Consider the following 23,754-nt stretch of genomic DNA (forward strand, 5'->3'; position numbering starts at 1 on the left):
ATTTTAGTGTGGATGAACATGCATAATTCTTTTTTATATTATTCCAGACATACAATTCAGGGACATCTTCATAAAGTATTAACAGCTTAAATGAAGAAACTGCAAGATAACAAATTCCATTAACCTGTTTTTAAAGTCACTAGGTAAATGAGCTAACATTTAACTGAGATTTTGCTAGAAGTTACATTTAATATGGCATAAAAGTTGAGAATGTGACTTCCATTTAGGGAGAAATACATTATGCGAATACTACAATTACCTCCAAACAGAGCTTCACACACCCATGTACTGAGTGAAAACAAAGCTTCAACAATATCCAAAGCATGAATACACAGTATTTCCCCACTTTGCCAGCCTTAATTCCATCTTGTATTGAAAAAATTATTCATATATTTGTAATTGTTGCTTAGGCATAAATGATTTGAAATTTCTCTCCTCAGTTTCACATGGCAATACACTCACAGCTTTCTTTTGATGCCTGTAGCAAAATTTGGGCAAACAAAATTTTCACTATCTTCCAGAAACCTTTCTGATACTTCTAAGAACTGCTCTCAAGTGAGTTTTGCATAAGCTAGGTTTTGAAGGTAAGAATAATTTTGGTACTAGTCACTTTTTGGTGAACCTGACTGCAATACCAAAACACTACTTTAGCCCATCAAGATCAGTATCCATGTACTGTACGAAGAACAGTTTCCTTGAATAGGGAAAACGTTGGATAATCTATAGAATGGTTTGCTACTTAAAGCTTTAATGAGTTATGTAAGACAGATCTGAAATTTTGATGCTGAATTTGAACATGCATACCTAAATCTTTCCACAAGCTTCTTAGATGAGTTTCAGAACACCAGAACAGACCTGTTGTTACTCAGCAGATTAGCTGTGAGAAATTTCTGACAGAAGAGCAGACCTCAACCAATCCCACTTGTTAACAGTCACATGCCAGTAGAAGTATTAATCTTCTCCACAACAGGAAATCCTTGAATATGATTCAGGTTTGTCAGTATTGGTAAAGTTTGAAAAGAAGAATTGTTAGTGCTCTTAAAAAAAGCACAACCTCACATGATAAAAACACTTGAGATAGTAAAGTAACTAATGTAATTTGCAGCCTGGCTGGAGAGAGGCTTGTGAAGGCACAAGTGAAGTTTGACAAGTTTGCCTTATTAAGCCAAAACAAGCTCAAGAGATAAAGAATAAAGGAGCCAGATCCTCCACTCCATAAGTAATAGCTTCCTTCCAAGCACTAAACAGCCAGCAAAGACTCCTTCTAAGGTAAGCTGCAATTTATAAACAGTTGTGTGATACTGTGAATGGACTGATAGAACCTAGTAACGACTCTGATGGCCCTGCAGAAGTTGGGGAGTATTTCAAGTGCCTAAGTGTAAGTCTCTAGTGTGATTTTATGCTCGCTTGAGCATGAAAAAAATCTGCATGGATCTGGCAGACTCTGAAGGTACAGAACCTACAGCAGATCCATAAAAACTGAAGATTAGACAGGGCATCTTGTAGCATTTTGAACAACACCGGACATCCAGAAAGACCACAGAATTATTATATCCTAGTCTGGCTAAAGGTTAAAATTTTCACCTACTTATCCCTCATTAGGACCAAATTATCCAGTAAACACTCAAAATATCTTCCTGTTTCAAAATAGTTATTAAAACTTTTTTTTTTGTTACATTGAAAGAAAACAATTTTCAACACCTAACAAACTCCTGATGCTCATGTGCTTAGAATCATTGGAAAGGAACAGACTGAGGATTACAACACAAATGAGAAACACACTGGGTCACAGAACCAGGATGCACGTTACAGAAATGATTACAAACCATAGCCATTCCTGAATGGGCAGAAAGCTGGTGTCTTTGCTTTCACCGGACCAGAACGGTGTGCTCTGTGTGGTCTTGGACACAATGCATTTACAGCTTTCAGCAACAAAGTTACTTAAAAGTGAATGAGAAGTTTAGAAACTTAATTTAACCCTTCTACCTCACAGAATATAAAAATATTCAGAATTAAGTGTTGTTCTGGGATATGACATACCTTTTATCAAGAAAGAATTTTAAGAAGGCTTCCTAAACAAACAGGCAGTCATAAGACCTCCAGAATGCAATGATTAAGTAATGCACAATACAAATGATAATACATAGTTTATATTATTTATATAAAATATCAATACAAAATTATCTCATTACCTAACAATGTTCCTGTCAATCCTACAAAGACTAGAACAGTTGCTCCTATGCAAGTCTAAAAGTATATAAACATTTTCAGTTAACTGAACAACAATGGAATGAAGAATCAATACAGATTGCAAAATGACAGTTACATTACTCTGATTTCCTTATATATCATGATTTTGACTTCAACTATAACCATAGTCAATTCATTACCATTTGGATAAAGAGGTCAGAAAGAAAACCTAAGGGTTCAGTTGGACTTGTAGAACTGAAGCCACTGAAATAGGCTTGATCTCAAAAAGTACCCTCTTTCAAGGATCATTTTCAGATTACAACCCTATTCAAATTACTGTAATGGAAATGTTATATTTTAACATAATTACATAGAAGATACAATATAATTCCAGTAAATTACAATGGAAACTGCTATTTTTGTTTTGAGTTTTGGTAAGAGATTTGCACACAATTACATATGCGGATTTTAAGAGTTTAGCTATACAAAGAGATAAACATGCTTTCAGTAAATAAAAATTGAAGTATTGTTGGAAATTCTCAGGGCAACTTTGAGGCTTTTTTCAGTAAAAGGCTTGTATTTCAAGTTAGTTAACCTTGGCCTATTAACCTTTGGAGTTGTAGACTATTTTTACAGTTCCTAAGAAAAGCTAAATTTTAATGTGGCTAAGGAACATGCCAAAAATTCTACTAGTTTGAGAAGATTTAATCTGCAATTCAAAAGAGCTTTCTCAATAAAAAGCTTCCAACTTCTAAAAAAAGCGAGCTTTGATAGTTAAGCTATACAAAGGAACCAAGACACCTACTCAGCCTTGAGAACCTGACTAAAGCAGGTGAAATCTAACATTAAGGCATTTTCATTTACATCATTCTTAGCTTCCTCCAACATATATAAAAGTTACATGATCAACAATACATAAATCAAGTTTTATTTGTAGTTTAGTAATAATATTATCATCTACATAATACCATGTATAAACCCAGGTCAGACGAACATGTTTACTTAATTCTAAAAAAAATCACAGAATTTTTCCAAAACTCATCTTTCGCCTGAAATAGACTTCAAATTCCTGAATTCAGTCTTACAGAGGCTTTTAAAAACTCACTCAGCCAATAAAATAATTTCTAAATATAAATTTGAAAAGGTAATGAAGTAAAAGCTTAATGAAAACTAAAACAACCCCACCCCTAAACATTCTTAAGAAAACACATATTCATGGAAGTTTTACAGTACGCCTCTGAGGACCACTGAACATTAATTTTCTGCCAGTATATCACAACTACAGTAACATCTCTGCTAAGTAACTTCACAGCAAATTAATGTGAAAACTGAAAGAGTGTTTATTCTCGTTTCTCTAAGAAGTGATTAGGTCTAGGACTGGTGTCTAAAAATAGGGGCTAAGACTTAAATATGCTGCAGTAACGAACATCTTTTCAGCAACTTCAAATGTGCAATCGCTGTTGTAATAAAGTCTTGTGAGACTTGCAGATAGAACTAAAGCAATCCATTATGATTTTAAAATCACTTTCATTTATTCAGAAGAATATCCTACTCCTCAAAACAGAAGTGAGACATAAAACAGCTTAGCGTTATTAAGAAAAAACCCTTCCTTTCCATGGTTTGAGGAAAAGGCACAAAGACAATGCAAAGACAGAAAGATGCAAAGCAAAGAACAGAAAAAACACTTCAAGCATAAGAAAAGAGGAAAAAAGTACAAGAAAGAACAGAAAGGGATAAACTAAATACTGCAAAATAAAATTAAGAAGGAGCAAAGGTGAAGAGAAGAAAAAACATACCATTTGCTAAAAGTTCACCTCTTTTTACTCTCAAACCCAAAAATTAAAGTGGAATTTGTAATTTGTATTCAGATGCATGTTACATGTATTCAGATGTTTGGTTAAATGTTTGACCTGTTTTTCAGGGTAAAATTTAATATCAATTTAAGTATCTGAAGAGGCAGTATAAGACATCAAGACAGCAAGCAAATATTAACCAACTGCCGAACAAAAATATTTTTCCATAGGGTTTAACAGTAAGTGAACCATGAAGAAAACCAGTTAATTGTTACTTAATTTGGGACTGCAACCAAGAGAAGGGTACTACATGCTCTAGAATTAGTAGCCACCACCTCTCATGACTTATAGACAGGGTATGCAGGGACAGGGATGTCCTAGATCTCTAGAACTGAACATCACTCATGGTGCAGTTCCTGTACAGAACTGCAACTGATACCCATGCTCCTCCTTTTCTAGCGTTCCAAGTACACACTCCAGTTACACCAAACCATGTATATGTCTTAAAGCAACTCAACTTCCTTCTCTCTCAGAAAAAAATACATGCTTTTAAGAGGTAAATTGAATGAGAACATTTCCCATGTATGAAAATATACTCATATATTTCTTTTCATTTTCATGTAGCTTTAGGATTGTTCACAGCTAATAAAATGCTTATCCAACATTTAAACAATATCTGGACTACAGCCAGAGCTCAATATGTTAATTAGGAGACTCAAATTTTTAAAACACAAAATTATTTTAAATCATTGAAGAATGGTAACTATACCTGTACTTAGACTGACAGTCTGAAAAGTATCAGCATTTTGCTACTCTTACGAGAGAGTCTGACATACCCATATAAACATCACCAATAGTCATTAAATCCTGCATTACAGATTTTTTTTCTCCTCCACTGTAATGCCTAAGTAGGCAAAGAAGCTGAAAGCATCTTAAAACATCTGCTGATTTACATTAGTTGTATTCTCACACTAAAAACTGGTGGTGTATTTATTCTATTGATAAACATGTATTTTACAATTCAAGCTTCAGTTACACACACTCTTTTTTGTACGTGGTACTGGCACTTTTCCAACCATAAACTGCAACAAACTTGTGCATACACTATCAAAGAGATGAATGATCCAAATAATTCGAATTTTTTTTACATTTACTATTCCCCATGGTCATTTAGAGAGCTGCCACAACCAATCAAGAATTCTACACAGAAGAAGTGTACAGACTCAGCGGCCTAAAGCTTCCTCAGAGCAGAGGTCTGACCTCACATACATGCTCCTCATACTGAAGAAAAAATTAAATAAAGATTTATTTTTGCAAAGTAGCTAAACAATTTTATTTTACAATTCTTCTAATTATCCAGAGAAAATCCTGGTACAATAATGAAAAGGCCACAAAAGTTACTAGACAGAGAGTAATATTCTACAGACAGATGCCCAGAACAACATTCATGAGTACTCTGGCATCCAGGAAGGCTTCAAAGTAATCTAACAGAGCATTAATTTCATATAGTTTAAATAATTTTCTATGACCAAATAGCATTCAAATGGCCAAAATTAAGGCTAGAAACTTTAGTGGCTCATGAGAATCTGGGGATCTGCCACATGTAATATTTACATTAAAAATAATTAGCAGTTATACAGTTGATACTTAGATTTCTATAAAAATCTTGTTTCCTTCCAATTACTTCTTGTCTCCGTAAGTCAGAGAAAATTACCAAGACAGAGATAAAAACAATTTTAACAACTTATTTGCAACAGATGGCTAGAATGCCTCTCATCCAATATATAGATAATAAAAAGAAACTTTGCTCACGTAAAGAAGATGAGACTACAGTACTGCACAGAAACATGCAAACTTTGCTGGTCAAAGTTGTAGGAAAACAAAGGGTTCCTTTCTTAATTTGAGCTGATACACATCCTAGAGAATCTGAATAGAGAATCCTAGTCACTGCTGCTGTTCCACTACAACTCTGTCATGGGAACTAACAAAAATGACAGCAATACATTCTGCTGCATAGACAAATGGCATTTTCATCTGCAGACTGTACTTCTGGTATACCAACAGTAAGAGCTGAGCAGCCACAAAGCAAAACAAATCAGCAAACTAATGTGCCAAAAATTTTATCCTCTTTTCAATTTTTCTTCTGCTGGATTAATATTTTTATTTAAACTTTCCACATAAAGTTTGAGATAGTTTTTTTGTTATAAATCTATGCACTAAGTTTTTCTCATCTTACTAAGCACACACAAATGGAAAAAATAAAACTAATGTGACAGTAAAATAGCTAGCCAGTCCATTTTATGACCCAAACACCTCACTAAATATCTTCAAATAAGTTAATCTAATATTAAACATTAACAACATCTCATTCAAGAAACTGTCCAGAAAGTACTGCACTCTGACAAAAAGGGACACAGTAACTGAATCTACACTGCCTCAATTCACACTGAAGATTCTGATAGATATACTTAAAAAGGAAGAAATAAGCAGCATAAGACAACTTCACAAAATTAATTTTTTTGCTCTTAGCAGCCAATTCAGGGTCAAGAGAATTCTCTGGTCTCAGAGTCTTTTAGGGCAGGGGAAAAAAAAATTAAAAATCAGCAAAAATATCACCTGTATATCTACAAAAAAATCTCACTGAGATGATACATTAGATAAGTAATACATATCATATTATGGTTAATTTTATCCTTAAAGATTGAATACTATTCTGAATATTTCTGAAATATGTACCTATGAATCCTTACTGCAGAAGAGCATAATAAAACTTGTAGTTCCTCTACTGAGTTGGAAAGCAAAAGAAGGGAAAGGTGTATCCATGCTGATTAATTATTAAATTCTGATATACACACAAAATACTTTTAAAGTACTTTAACATGTATCATTTTTACTGCTTTATATAAGTAACCTAGTTAACCGGAGGCTATTACCCTGAATACACCCTACCCTTCTCTTCCCAGCTTCTAAGCAGAGGATTTAGAAGTTTCATTAAGCTCTGTAATAAACCAGCAGAACTGACTCTGGATGCTCACTGCTGTTAACAAATTCTACAAAAGTACAGGATACGCACTATTTTCTGTGTGCTGTGCTTGAAGATCTATTATTCACAATTATGGTTCCTTCAATGCACACCCCAACACAGACAACAACAAAAAAAAAAGTATCCAAAACTGTTTTAGATACTGCTGAGCTGTCTTAAGCAGACATTAGACACTGTATTCCATGACACATAACCATGACCTTTATGACATACACTAAGAACTCATGACTAAAAGTCACTGAGAAAACACTCCAAGAGCAGGAAACATAAAGCATTTAACAAAGACAAAGAGATCACAGAACAGCTGAGGTCAGAACAATATTTTGTCAGAACAATCAAGCAAAATAAATATTTTAAATCTGTTTCTTCCTGTAATTAGTGAGACTTGGGCTACTTTCTATTATCCAAGCTTTTAGATACATAGACATTCAAAAACTTCATGTTTTTCTCATAGAAGTCCTTATTCTTTCAGATTGTTTTCTTCATGCTTAATTTCCCCTTCCATCCCTCCCAGTCCAACAATTATGCCAAATTCTGAGCACTTTAAACTGAGTAATACTTCAATAATTAATCCTAAAATGCAAGCCTGAGACATGCTTCTCATAAATACTTATCAGGAGGCTTTGTAATGACGGAAACCCATGATCAATCTGAATTCACCATTCATTTCCAATCCCTTCTGAACACCAAGGGTTTATGTGATCTTCAAGTGCCTAAAATGAAGCTGAATGGCCCTGAGAGTCCCTGTTTTTTTGCAAGACTACAGCTGCTATCCTCATCTTGCTCTGTACTAAGACTGTTGAAACTTCTGATCAAGTCACCTGTTTTAAGAAGATGCCCTCCCAAATGTCACACAGGTTTGGTGGTAAATCTGTGTACCAGCACAGCTCAAGCAGTTCCTACCTCCTGTGGTTCTCATCTTGCAGAAACAGGGATGGCTGAACAACTTGGAAATCAGCTCCTCAACTGCTAGACTGCAACTCAATGTATTCATGAAAACCAACAACTTGATTTCACCCATCTTTATGTATTAGGCTGTAAGCTGTTATGGTTCAGGAGGCATTTACAAACAGCTTGGCATTCCCAACAATTTCTGCAACAAGGGCAGGACAAACATTTAAACTGAAATGCATCACAGTTTTCTCTGCTATCAAGTATTTTACTTCCCAGAAAACCTGGAATTGTTATTTGTTGGTTTTAGTCCCGAGCAGATATTTTTACTCTAGAATATGAGCATTTTGTCTCATTTCAGCTAACACATGTTAAAGCTGAATTTATAGAGTTCATATAGAAAAAAGATTATTCTAAAACTGCTGTTTACATATTACTCAAAAAGCTACTCCAAGCACCTCCAAGTATTTTAAGACAAATAGAATAAACCAGGGACATTCTTCCTTACTTCATTCACAACTAGAATTAAAAATTATACTCTTCAAAGAAGCTAAAAATAGGAATAAAAAACTAAGTGTTCTTGGTTAATGGGTAATTTGAACAATTTTAAGCATATTGCTTCAAAAAAAGATCTTTCTCCATAACTAGTAAGTATTTCTTTTTTTTTTTTTTTTTAGATTTCTAAATGCTAAAGAAATCAGTTCCAAACATTACACCATTACTTGCTGGAAATTAGCTCAACTGAAACAAAAGCAACATATGCTCCTCAAAAAGTAAGGGAAAATTTTACTGAATAAAAATGCAAATATGCATTTTAGCCGCCTTGAATTTATTAATCTGATAGGTTTAATTTCCATTTTCCTGCATCAGCTTTATTTATAAAGTGTCGTGCCCTATAAATATGCTGTTATTTTCTATAGTCAAGCACCCTCTTAACAAATCTTCTCATTAATATGTAAATTTAAAGTCAATCGGTCTTCTCCCTGACAGCGCCATGAATTCCTAGTGCACTGTATAATCGGCTTTGACTTGGCATCCACTATTTATCATCAAAGATGTCAGTTAGAAAAATTATGGAAAATGCACCGCAATTGATATGACTGCAATCTACTTTGTCAACACTTAATTGTTCCTCAAATCATACATTTACATATAAACAGCCTAAATACTGATCCATAATGATGCAAATAAACTAAATTAAAAATCTCTTCTACTGCACAAGATGGCCTGTTGTATGATGAGTTCATTTAAGAATGTATTGACAAAGGCATGCAAATCAACTAGCACCACAAAAAAAAATCTGCTAATTAAATTGCTGAGTAGGTAGACAAACTAAATTTTACACTGAAGATCTTGAAAGTGAAAACAAAGTGTTATTAATACTATACTATTGATGACTAATTTTAGGTTGACACAGGCAGTATTGTCACACAAATCTTTTACATTCCTAGAGCAGAAGCCACAATATCAACTGTCATCTATTCAGTTTCAGTGAAAAAATAATTAGAGTCTTAAAGAAACCAAATCCCATCAAGACCTCTGACCTCTCAGTCCAAGACAGGAGGTCATCTTCTACAACTTTCCTTTTGTCCAATTACAGACTAAAATTGGCTGAAACATATTGTGGGACTCTAGCTTTAGGTAAAACAGATTATCAATTTTGATTCTGTCTAAATGTTGGAAAGAAGAATGCAAGTTGCCTTCTTCCAATAATCAACATGTAATAAAAACTGCCTCAAGGACATTAGGAAAACATATAACTTTAATGTCTCATTATCTAAAAATACTTTCCTTACTTTAAGCAATTTTCTGGGAAGATGTGTTCTTACAAACAATTTAATTTTCATTTAAAAATGAAGAAGGGTGTTTCAGAATCCAACTAGTAGCACAGAAATATGATTCTACTTCAGACATTTTTGGTATATTCATTTTAATCCCTGCTTTTTAAAGAAGAAGTGAATATATTCGTAAAGGAAATCAGACTGAACTGTTTTTCCAAATATATCTCCTTATAATTATTTTCACACAATAAATTACACATATATTAATACAGAATGGCACTGCATTTCCATCTTTTTTTCCCAGGCAAAGGATATTAAAAGACAGTTAAAAAGAACTCAGTGATAGAGTGATGGTAGGTGTCATTACCTTTCCAACACTGAAAAAAGAAATCTTAAAAACATTGTTAATGTACTACTTATAAATGACAATAATCTGTACTAAAATAACATTTTAAAACATGAATAGGCTTCAAATTAAATGGCAAAACATAACATCCCCAAGTCTTTAATAAACACAAGCAACCAGAGCAGTGAAGCAATTTTAAGATGTTCTATTCAGAAGTATTCTTTTAATTTAAATTGTTATTCAGCTTTAGAGCTCTAATAATACAATGTTAACAGCATTAATTTCTTTCTTACTATAAGAAATGACAAAACTTGTGTCTTGAACACTTATTTTTAAAATTTTTTAAAAGTATACTCATATTTACACAATATAAATTAAAATAACCACTTCATTTTTTATATTTCACATTTCAAATATGTATGCTCAAGTCTTCACACAGTGCCTGAGCACATTAACAAAGCCTAAACAGGCAGTGCTATGTTTATCATGCAGTGATACTGGCTATCTGCAATATAAGTAGAGTCTACCCAGTTTCAGGACAGAATGGCAAACATTTCCAGTTTCGACTTATGTAAAATTGTCTAAAGCAAAAAACAGCATGGCTCAAAGAACCACAGAAAAAGGAGTCTCTCTGCTGCCCATGTGATGTGCCATGACTAAGTAAGAAAAGGTTATATATACCCTGGAAGGAGAATTCTCAGGCTTTGAAGAAAGGTAGCTGTTTTTTGTTAGTGAAATCTTAGAGAGCTAAGACTTATGTATCTCATCTCTATTTTTACTATAGTCTCCATAGAAATGCATCTTAAAATACTAAGTAAATCCAACAATGGAAATAAGTCAGAATGCAGGCTCACAACAGTAATTTAAGAAGTTGCAAACTTACCTTCCACGGACTTACAAACTGAGTACGTGCATACCGAGTTAGCATGTGGATTATAACAACTTGACCCCACTCTTCCACATCAACCAGCAAGTTACAGAGCTTTCGGTAGTTCTTGTGAATCAGATCTATTCTATCTGGACACACTTCCTCAAATGCCATCACCACACTCCCAGCTACCAGCTAGAAAACAAAATATAAACCAGAAGGTCAGTATTAGATCTACAGTTAGACCACAAGTGAGAATCAGAATTAATACTAGCAATTCTCAGCAATTTCAAATTATTTCTATTCAGCAAAACAAACAAAACAACAACAACAACAACAACAACAACAAATAAACCCACAGAAATGGTATCTTATTTAAAATAAAATTGGGGTAAGGTTATTAGAACAGAGAAAACATTTACTGTTTCTATCGCACACATAAATCTTAGCTCCCAGCCCTGAAGACACAGTGCAATGTAAGCATATTTTTTTTTCTTACAGATTTAGCTTCCATTCCAAATAAATTAACAGAGAACTTGCAATTAACTCAGAAGTAACGGAAAACAACAAGAAGTAAAACATATGCCCAGCAAGATCTTCTGGGATTCTATCAACACTGGCCTGATCAAAGTAAAGAAGAGCTGGGCCAAATTCCCTGGCCATTACTGGAATTCAAACTTCTCTCTCAATTGGCAAAATTAACTGTCGCAGAAAATTTTATATTTAGTTTCATGAACACTCTCCTCCCACCCCACCCAAAAAAAGGCATAAAAATCAGCAATAGAACTTTTCTCCAAAGAATGCAAAAATAATTTCTGCATGTTGTTTAGCACTTCCTTAACAGTTATAAAATTGCAGGAATGCATCATTTATATCCTACCATGTTCCCACGCAATTTTTTGTCTTCATAAAAAAGATCTTATTCATGCACAAAGATCGTCATGCTATGACTACAAAATAGCTTTGTTTCTGTGAGAAAATTAAATAGATTATCAATGTTCTAACACCTCAAGGATTACTGAAACCTTCTGCCTGGGTATTTTCTTTTAAAACATGGGAGGAAATACATATTGGAGTTCCAGTAAAAATTCTGTCAGCAGGTTAGTTTAACTGTGAGAAAAGATCAGAAGCTGACCATGCCTCATAAGGACATATAATTGTGTGCATGGGATTAGTGTTCTTTCTCTCATAATTGCTTTAATTAAGATTTGTTTTGTGTCAGAGTACATGTTAAGTCAAATAACTAAAATGATGATACTTTATATGAAGCAGCTGATATGTATGCAGTTAGCACGCATGCAGTATAGCCTTCTGGCAGCAAATTAATGTCATATTCTATCTGTGCACTAGGGATCTGCATTTCAACCTCTATAATTTCCCCAATGACTTAAAGTAAGCAATTAAATAGAAGTGCAGTTTATTGAAATGATACTTTTTGAGAAATATTAAATACAATGATATTCATATGTTACATTTTTCTCCCTGTATTTGGCTGACATGTGGTTTATTAGTATGCGCTCAACATTACAATTGAAAGAAAACAGCTCAGAAGATAGTCTTGCTATTATGCTAAACAAGCCTCAGGCTCTGTGGGGATTTTACGAATTACCAATAAGAATAAACGTGAAGTTGCATTTATTGTCTCCAGCCTCATCCACATACTGGTACCTGCTGGTCCCAACAAGAATGCAACTCATTCCAGGGAGCAAAATTTGATTATTTGATAGAGCTAAATACACTTTACATCTAAAATAGTTTGCCGTATCATAAAAACAAAAGCTCTTTTTTATCTGGTGTTACACTAAACTTTCTTCTTAATAATGTGCTGCAGCAGTAACCTATCTGTAATTAAAAATTGTGACAAGTTGATACTAAGGTGGGTGTTCAAAGCTCAGCAGAAGGCAGACAAAACACTATCTGTCCTGAGCAGATATTCATTTAGGTCACAGAAGCTGAGGAGCTTTCCCACTGAAAAAGTGCGAAGTCCTTTTACCAGGATGCAGAACTCTGAAGTATCGTTAAGGTCAGCTTGCAGAGGACAATATATATGATAGACTTGAAGATTTAAAAGAAAGAAATTATACTTTAAGACCACAAAGAGAGACTTCTCGTGGTTATTGTTTTATATCAGAGACACGAGAGATTGACACACATCAGTTTATGACTATCAGAATAGCCACAGTCTAATAGTTAAAAATAATCTTTTAGGTTCATAGGTGAAGGGTGACACAGATTTCCAACAGTAATTCTAGAAAGAGTGCCCTTGTCTGTTACTACTAGTAGTTCAGTACACACATTTTGCTGTATTTCTCTTTCATTTGGATATGATTTAGTTTGAAAGCTGACACAAAATACATACAACACTGAGTCAGATCATTTAAAACTGAGAATATATCCTATAAACACTGCTGGCTTTTTAAAAGCTCAGTTACTATGAATAAAACACAACAACTTAATAGAAAGAAAGAGTCAAAGTGGAAAACAGTATTCTAAATAATTACTTATTTCAAATTACATCCATCTCCTACTCAAGTTTAAAATGACCATGCCATTGCTTCTGAATGCTTAAGAAACATTAGTAAAAAAATTGAACATATGCTATGAAATGCAAGAGGTGAACTGGATAAACAAGCATTTTATCCCTGTGGTAAGTCCCTAGATTTACAAGTTAACATAGGAATGCCATTCATCATGACATTATTAAGATCATGTCTCTCTCCCCATTATTGTATTTTCTAAAATTAGGCTTTTCATTCAAAAGTGGAAAAAAAAGTAATAATGTGACAGACTGAAAATACACTGGTAACAAGCAGATTACTCTGAGAAAATTTTGTAACGCTTTCTTAGTAAGAGATTATTATCTAGTCTACACTGGCTCCCCTATAGTATGATCCTGCTATATATCTAAGCATCAGTGGAACAGCTAATAATCTCTGTTTAATAAATGCTCAACATTCCATAAAAATATTTAAAATTAAAACAAAATGATTCAATCAGAATATAAAACAAAAAAATATCGGTTTCTAAAAAACAGTCAGTTAATTTCCATCTCACTGTGTCAATAGTAGCTTTTTGTATAAGGAGAAAATATAAATCACTCCAACAAAACTAGCAATGAGCTCATCAAATTCAAATGCTGCTTTCCATTTATGTATTTTTTATATTAAAGCAATAAACATGGTTCATTTGTCTTCCACTAGGTGCCACATTTTTCTGTGCTGTTGCTATGAACTTCAGCCATTAGCTGTGCTCCAAGGTAAACTATATGAACCATCAACAAAAGTGACACCCAATCTATGGAGTTCATATTTTCTCCAGATTATCTATGCTAGTTGACAAGCTGGTAATGAAAAAAATCACACTAAGCAAATGGTTCCTCTAATAACAATAAATTTTCTATAAAATTATGAAGGGTACAAAACGTTTCCTTGCATCTATTTTGTCATGAATTCTAATTAACGCTGCGAAAACCTGAGAGTGCTGGGTCATCACAAGAAGTGCATCGAGGTTTGATTGATAATAACAGTGCAAGTTGGTCCATGCTGCCAAGATTCTCCTCTCCTAAATTAATGGCCACCTCACCTGCCCTAATCATACAGCCCAAATGATATTCCCCTTCTTATTTCAATTTTCTGGAGGCAAGGAAAGTGGAAAAGATCAGCCATTTATCTTCTAATAGCTAGATAATAGATCTATCACAACAAAACATCTGCACAAACTTAGTAATTTTTTTCCACAAAATTGAAGCATCATGAAATCAGTAAGTTACGAAAACATTGTCTTACCCACACATTTGGGCTCTAAACTAAAATATTACATTATTAACTGAAAACTCCTGTTGAAGAGTGCCCAGTTTTCTTCCCCCGCTATGCCCAAAAACACTGCTTTAGTGTAAGAGTAAGATTTTCATCATAAAGCCACCATCAGTTCCTAGGATGATTTTTTTAATCAAAGGAATGTCACTGAGAAAGAATCTGCGCTTCATCTAGTAGCCACGCACTCTGCGAAAGAAACCTCTATATTCACATACTTGCATCTATGCTCACATATCTGCACAAGGTCTTTTCACCCCCATAAGGGAGTTAATGCAAAGCTACATGTTATTGTTAATAGTAAATTATCACACCAGAACAGAATAATAAATTAATTTAAACAGAGGTATGTACCCAAACAAAATCTGACCAAAGCTACAGATGTAAATCACCAACAAATCTGGGCATTTTTAATACACCCATCAACCATACAACTATATCCTGCCTTTCCTTTATTGATGAAGTTTTCAATATATTTGGGATACTTTTATTTAGACTGTGGAATACAAGTCACGAATTCTTTTTGCTTTATAGGTTTGGATAACAGGCATGATTCCTTTTCAATGCCAACATGGATTTTATTTTTCTTTTACCTGCTATAACTCAGATATCATTAATGATCTTGATTTTCATTGTTGTTTACACAGCATTGTAAAACACAAAGGCTGCTAACTATAGTCCTTCACACTATATTTTTCTTCCAATGCAACAAATCTTGCCTTAAACCCTATGTGTCAAAGCTAAGCTACCACTGAATAGAAAAAACAGAATTAGAGTGAATCAACTAAAAAGAAAAGGGAACTAGTTTGCTCTAAAACACCCAATTATACTTTCATACATGACTAGCCATATTACTTTCAGAGAAAATCATTTTAGCACAGAATACAAGCATGCTTTTATCTTCTCTTCTACATAAACTTGCATCAGCAGGTATTCATGCTCTTGTACCTGCGTATCAAAATGCTAGGCACTTGTAAAGGAGAGATAAAAACAAAACTAGGAGTTTATAAGTCTCATTAATAAAAATACTTGTAAACGTATTATCTATTAAAAATTTAAATACACTTGCACAAAATCACAGATTTGTTGATAGACTCTAATTCCTAGTCAGCTACCCTTGACAGTATGTTAACAATGGCTTGCACTTGATAATTCTGCATTTTAGATTAACAGAGAGCCTGTGTTTTAATTGAATCTTTGTGTTAAGACACTCAAGGAGTAGAGTGATTTTTCATTTATCTCACCAGAAATTTTAATGAAGTGCTGGGTTAAGGTTAGACCTCATCTCATTTTAAGTTTTGCTTACCTCAGCTTATATTAAAATTTACTACTGATTGAGACAAAAAAAGAAACATATTCTATAGTGTCTAAAAAAGGGCTTAATTTTACTATAGTAAAATTCCCCTCCAGATAATGTCTTGCTATTTCAAATGTAAAATTACGCTGGCTAATTGAAATACATTGTTTTTTCTGTGCAACCAAAACTGCATTAATAACACACAACAACATGCTCTCCCTGAAAAAACTTCCTGGTTTACAGAAATTTAGAGGCATCTACACTTATTAGCTATTTTACCTCTAACAGAGATTACACCAGTAAGTTTCAAAAATCCTGCTTGAGGTCAAACAGCTACAGAAAATAAAGATTTTGAGTAAAAGTTTACTACTCATTAAAGTGCAGTCTCAAATATCACCTGAATAATATTAGACTATTATATACAAAGTTAATGTTACTAATTACATTCTCCCTCCAAACATGTCCAAACCAAATGGCTTTTTAAAAAAAATCAAATAGATTAAAAAGAAAAAATATAAAAAATATAAAAAGTTATAATCAAAATAATCAGTAATCAATCAACACTGGATTACCTCAGATCCAGAAGTTAACATACAACACATTATAACTTGTCTGAGAATTATCAGCCCTTAAGTACTTAGAAGTGCCAAAAGTAACTTGACACTTTTAACAAGTGAAAAAGATGGAAAACCACTGATATTCAACTAAGTCACTAGGATTCTCCCACTCTAGTAAAAAAACTATTTAATGAACAAACTTATTTGCTGATACTAGATCAGAGCTAGCAGGAGACGACAACTAATTTAATGTAAGGGAAGAGCTCTGCATTTAAGTGGAAGGAATCCAAACATATGTGTCAAGTAAACATTTGTGGTTCTACTCCCACATTATCACCCTACAAATTCCAGGCACCTTGACTGTCAAGCAAGCAACAGGAGCTGCAAAAAGCTGAGACATACCACTAATCAAATACAGGCCCTTCATTAGTCTATAACCAAAAGCTGTTGGTTTACTGTTCGGTCCCTTCTGAAGAATTCCTATGGCAGCAAATGGATCACATTTTCTTCAGAAAGACTGAAAAATATTTTGTAAAAGTTTTGTCTTTTTTGCATATGTTGAAGGAGCTTTCTCTTTTAAGTGTATGAAGTGCAGCATCTCTTAAAGAATTCAAAAAGATCAATCAAATTAACACAGATTTCTCCAGGATGCAGCCTCATTAAACCTATAAAGTCGTCAGCCTAATGCCACATATGTACACACCTGTGCTTATGGACCACCACCTATAACAAGCTGCATCTACTCCAATTTTAAAGGCTGAAACCAGCTACAAATGGCACTCTTGATTTCCCCACTGTGAGCAAATTGCTGTTTTCCAATTAGGGGCAAAGAATAAGCTTATTCAGATTGGAGTTACCTGCTAACGAAACACTTGTGCATTATGCACATTCTGTTACTAAATGTGGAGGCTTTCTGGGAACACACAGTGGTACGTGACAAAAGATAACTACTTAAGATAAAGCTTTGCCATGCTAGACTAGTCCTTCCAAAGCTATGAAAGATTAAAGAGAGACTGATCCATTTTAGACCACCACAAGCTGTGGAGTCTGGGGTGAAAGAAAGATCTGTATGTTTTCTTTCTGAAACAATGATTCTTCATATTAGCTCCCAAAATAGTAAGACTTCTGAAGCTGAGATGTCAGCCCAGACTGGAATAAGTCTTGCCAGGAAACAGACAAAGAGGGCTCAGAAGGAGCAAAAAATTGTAGCAGTTAACCATGTATGTCTCCAAACAAATCCAGAGGACCTAATCTAATCTATGATTTCTAGCTGTTGCTTTAGCTGGTATCTTTATAAACATGGAGTCCAATACTCACTGTATAAGCCCATTAGGCAATGAGCCCATTATTTCCTTATAAGTAATTCCAAATTCCAAGGAGATAAAAGATCCAAACCTAGTCTATACTTTTTTGTTGAAGTAAATCTAACAAAATTCACTTTTGTTAAAATAGATGACTAGGCCTGGGATAGCCATTTACCACATGATATAAGGCCTAGGAAACAGAGTACAAACTCAGAGACTTTTTTTGGTAGTTTTAAGCCCTTTATTCCTCTACTGGTATTAACAAACTAATCCCATATTCACAGACTGCATATACAGCATGTGCATTAACCATGAAAGAAAATACATGAAGGACGACTGCGGGTGCAACATCACACAAGCTCAAAGGCCTCTGTCAAGTCAAGCACAGATGAAGTCAGGAGATTTACTGCCTGCTGAGCCACTGAGCTCTAACACACCCATTTCAGGAACCCTTTAGTGGTAGTTGCAGGATGTCTTTTAGCAAACAGCACCTCTTATGCTCTGAACACCTTGACTGGGCTGGAACAATGGAGGATACAGTCGTAAGTGTTACAAAAACACTATCTGGTACTTACTAATACTTTCACTTAGTCAAAAAGAATTACAATCATTAAATTAGTGACCAGAAAAAAAACCCATGAGAATGTTTTAATTTAAAAATCTGGTTTCTCTTTGAAATATAACTTTGATTCTTTAGTCAATTACCTTTCTAGTTTGTAAGTGGGAAACTTATTTGCAATAAATAAAATAAATAAAACAAAATAAAATGTGTGACCATTGTGATGCATCCAGGAGTTCATATGGAAAACCGTTAGCTATATAGGGCAGGTAAAATATAACAGGAGTGTTAAAATTACAGAAATTATTACCAGACTGGAAGCAGAGATACTGGCAAGAACAAACAACTGCACAGAAAACACTCAATTATCTAACTACTATACACACTTGCAAGATAGATGGATGTCAATAGACACACTGTGCATCATACACAATTACATATACATATATAATTTATTCTTACAGTACTACAAACTAATTGAAATTATCAAATTAATTTCTCAAGGAAAAAGTGTATATGAAAATTTATAGATAAACACTTGCACACTAATTCATATTATTATATAACTTTAGTTTTCAAAATAAAGTTTAAATAAACTTTAATAAAACTCATGCTAACAAGAACATTAACAGACTCATGATGCAAGTAAAATTACATCTTATTAAAGCATAGTCACTATTACACTCATACTATAAAAGCATAAATATACAGTGATACTTCCGTCTAAAAACATACAAAATCACATTGGCAAGGGTTAGGAAAGTGTATTACTTACTCCTGAATGACAGACTTGGGAGCAAACTCTTTAAAAATATACGCATGTGTCACAAAATCTGTTTCTTACCGTACTTCTATCCTTCAAAAGCTTTTCTATCACTTCAATCAACATTTCCTTTTGCTCTGGGTCAAGACTAGAAGGGAAAATAAAATTATTTTAACAAATTTGGTCAGATGTATCCAAAATCAAAGCAGGCTTAGTTTTTTGACCTTTAGACACAAACTGGGAACAAAGAACTTTGAAGAAACCACTTCCAGAAAAATCAAGTATTTCAAAGAACTCGTTGCAAAAGAACTTGACTGAAAACAAGTTAGGAGTATAAAATTAAATTACAAATATTATTTTATCTTATATCCTTTATGTGTGCTCTATAGAAAACTTAAATTCATAAAGAAACTAGGATCTAAGAAACATTAAGACAGGCCAACCAACATCACGAAGAACTTGACTGAACTTCAGACGTTAAGTGACAAGAGACCCATTGCTTTTGCAGAAATTGATTTCAGCGTGAGCATAATTCAGAAGTGAATGAACATTAAGACAAAGAAGATTCATACTTTTATTATCTAATTATCAACATAAAGCTTTGAGTAAGATATGTCAATCACTTTTAAGTTAACCACTAATTTTAGTCAGAAATATTGGAACTCAAAAATGTGGATCATGGTATTCAAGTGTACCTTGGTGCACAAGCTAATGAAAAAAAGACTGCTTGTAGTTCTACACAGATAGCAAAAGCAGAGGAAACAAAAGTTGCAAGCAACAACCTTTGTAGCACCTTTTCACATTACAAGAGCAGAGAAGAATTTGCCAGAGATATCCACTACTGTCAAACTTGCTTCTTAGGCAAGGAAAGACAAACTTTTCCCTCCAGCTGCTTCCTCTTCATGGATCTATACAGCACAAGAATTTAAAGCCAAGTCAAAAGAAAATAGAAAGACAAAGCGAGTACAAAGACCCACAGAAATACGTAGTTCTATGCCTCTGAAAACTCTTTTCAACATGGATACAATCACAGGTAAGTAAGAGAGTATTTGGTCATTATTGCATACTTCAATTTTAATGCTGATGGACTCCCTAATGCACAGTATATCCTTCTGCTATGGGTTGCAATACAGAATGTGGCCAGAAATGTGTATTCTGTCACCATTTGTTAAAACCAGGTGGGGCAGTGATGCTTATCTCCGTGGCACGTATCATCTGCTAATGGGCCATCTTTAAAACCAGGTGGGGCAATCACCTTTCTCTTTTCCACAACCCATCCTCCCTCCACGAAGATATTATCTGATGCTGGGCCATTGAGTCCCACTGTATGACTGATAAAATTACATCATCCCATTGGGAGATGCTCCAGCCATGGGGAGGAGCCAAGCCTTTCCTACCTAGATAAAATCTGAGATTTTGGGCACCAAGATATCTTCATTCCACAGGATCCCAGAGGAAAGCTGGACCTTTCCACATCATCCCTGGACCTTCAGAGGAAAACTGCACCCTTCTATAGGACCACTGCTTCAACTGAACCACATCTGTCACTCCAGGGGGACTGCAGCCACCATTTAATTAGACTGCTACCAATAGCCTGACTGACAGGGTGTCAGGTTGTATTCTCTGTCAGTGTTTTGGGATTGTTCTTTGTAACCCTGTATTTCTATTTCAATTTTCCTAGTAAAGAACTGTTATTCCTAATTCCCATATCTTTGCCTGAGAACCCCTTAATTTCAAAATTATAATAATTTGGAGGGAGGGGGTTTACATTCTTCATTTCAAAGAGAAGATTCTGCCTTTATTGGCAGATACCTGTCTTTCAAACCAGGACACCTTCCAGGTATGGATTCATAAAGTTATTATCTGGCTGAGTACTACCTCACTAAGGCTCTAAGACCTAGCAATATTAGAACATGCATAGCAAAACTTTATTAGAAGCCACCATCATCATAAGCAACAAAACAGTACATTGTTCCGTAAGTACTTCTATGATCACCTTCCATTCCAAGTTATATTTCTGTAAAATGAGCTTTTGTAAAGGAGTTCACTGGATCTTCTGCCAAAACCTTCAGTGGAAAAGCCAAAAGTCTTTCAAAAAGGTCTTATTTCAAATGTTAAAAATTGGCAGAAAATTTAGAGAGAAAGAAATACTTAAAGCTAAAAAACTTGAGCAAAACCTTTTTTTCATGTGATCAAGAAAGTCTTCAGTAAGGCGTCAAATAACTGAATTTACATTTCTCCTCCTGCACTGCTCTGATGTTTAAGACAGGAAGGGACCATTTTCAGAGAGAAAATAAAACAAGAGACTAAAGAGTTCTGTGATTTGCTCCTATTATGGTACTTAGTACTAGTATGGAACCTATTACTACTAGTGATGGGAAGCAGTCATTCTTCAAACCTCAGAGTAAACAGAGTACAGTTTTCAACTGATAGACCAAAGCTACTAATATCTTTAAAATAGACTCTTAAGTGAAATAAGCAAAAGTTCTGACATCCTCAGAGATGAAATTCAACACACCTGGCAATGTTGATTGCATTGGACACAAATGTTGCTGTTCAGACTATGTCTGAAATCTTTTCTGTTTGATATGTAAGATTCCTGCTGTTATGATTAATGGAACTGCTAATAAAAAGGTTCTATGGCAGACATTCATCCAAACACCATGACACTAAATACTGCAAAGACTGGGGTATTGAACTTGCACCCAGAATCCTGACTAGAGCACTAACTGAAATACTGAACTACCAAACAGACAGAGAAGCTGGGAGAACCAAAAAGCAAATGGAGCTTATAGACATATTAGAATAAACTCTTACTAATTCTTTAAAAGGGCTTTCTACTCAAATAATTGCAGAAGATGGAGAAGCTAGATGTAGGCGAGTGTACTAACTGTTGAGTGATTTTTACTTCAAATATCCATCCCCTTCAGGTTTCTGATTCTGACCCACTTAAAAATAAGTATTCTGAAATTACTTACTTGTTGCAGTAGGCCAATAGTCAGCCTTGCCACCAATGTATGATCAGAATTGCTGAATTGTCTAGCTACCAGTCAAAAACTTTTCTAAACATCTACAAAGACGGCCTGTTAACTACTATCTACTCCAATTTGCTGGCAAGTCAACTGGGTCTGCCTGTGGACAGGTTAATTTTATAGCCTCTTCACCAGTTTCCAATACTGCTGCTTCTTCCAGTGACCAAGAAAATTAGACTCTCTCCCTTGGTTCCATGGTTAACTAGCACTATGAAATACAGCATTTGTACAAGTAAGTTTTGAAAATGTGAAAATAGAAGTTCACATGCTTTTTATAAACAGCTCCCAAATCCTACTACTAAAGACACAATTTTTAGGTCCAGCTCCACTCAGAAGTGGAAGCTTACTCTAGTCCAGGTAAGGAGGAATTTCTAGCTACAGTGGTTTGAAATCTTGCATTATGATACCTAGGATGCTTATATAAAGTGAGCTTTTGAAGGATGCACTCTCTGAAGCCCTCTGAACCATTAAGTAAACCTTTACAGAACATCAGTTTCACTAGTTTTCCTTTGTTACATAAGCTCCATGTCATTTTACTACCACTAGGAATTCATGGAAAGTAGGAAGAAGTAAGGCCAGCTTCTACAGACTCTGCTACTGTGTTTTTAACCATATGCCATACCTTCTATAATAAAACGTGTTTTTTTATTGTATTTGCAGTGATGACTTCCATATGTTGGCACTGACATCATATAAGCATAGAATAACATATAAGCCAGAGATAAGAAAACATGCACGTTACATTTGGAGATGCAATCATATCTGGAGATTAGATGACAGATGAACAGTCATTTTTAATCATTAGATTTCAGCATTTTCCAGTTTTGCACCAATTACCAATAAATTCTTTAATCTGCTAGTAAAAAAACTTTGCTGTCATGAAGAGAAGAAATGGAGGCATCAATTTCAATTAGAATTCCATGAAATAGCGCACTATCCAGATACTACCGCACCTTGCTGCCACTAAGACCATTTTCTCCTGCGGAACTCCTCCAAAGAGTTTTAACCCTATCAGGAAAAAAAAATCCAGCAAAAAATTACATTCTATATATAGAGAATAATTCAGGCCAAAAAGATTTTGTGTACTGGAACCAGTTGCTAAGAAAAAATAAACTACTCAAATAGCAGGAAGAGATGTTAAATCCATTCTCTTTCATTAGGCTACATGATTAAAGGCCATCACATGACAGCACTCAGCTCACTATAAAAAACCCATAAAAATCACCAAAAGGAAGGAATCCCTTCCCAGGTTTGTCAGAGAGTTGATATGGAAAAGCCAACAGCGCCATGGTCTTGAAATGAACATGTCATAAGGCAGGATCTCCAGAATACCTTCAAGACCTAGGGATATTACTAGTTACAGGGCTAAGACTTACTATGAATGCCAGTTAAGACAAGACGTACCATGGGATGTTTATGGGAGAAATGAAAGACAGGGAAACGGACAGATGTAAATGATCTTGGGAAGAACAAGAAGAGGAAAAGAGAGGGAGAGGTGCATAAAAGGAGCCAGTTGTA

General features: G+C 34.5%; 1 protein-coding gene across 2 annotated transcripts in view; it reads right to left on the bottom strand.

Annotated features, from left to right (window-relative positions):
* AP3B1 (adaptor related protein complex 3 subunit beta 1) overlaps positions 1-23,754 on the bottom strand; it is a 153,990-nt gene that overhangs the window by 102,222 nt on the left and 28,014 nt on the right. For both annotated transcript variants that reach the window (XM_056514721.1, XM_056514722.1), the window contains exons 6-7: positions 19,286-19,352; positions 10,928-11,107 (exon numbers count right to left, since the gene is read on the bottom strand). In XM_056514721.1, the coding sequence (XP_056370696.1) occupies positions 10,928-11,107; positions 19,286-19,352 (247 nt within the window). The remainder of the gene's footprint in view (positions 1-10,927; positions 11,108-19,285; positions 19,353-23,754) is intronic.

This window comes from Oenanthe melanoleuca, chromosome Z (assembly GCF_029582105.1).
Source record: "Oenanthe melanoleuca isolate GR-GAL-2019-014 chromosome Z, OMel1.0, whole genome shotgun sequence".
Taxonomy (NCBI): Eukaryota; Metazoa; Chordata; class Aves; order Passeriformes; family Muscicapidae; genus Oenanthe; species Oenanthe melanoleuca.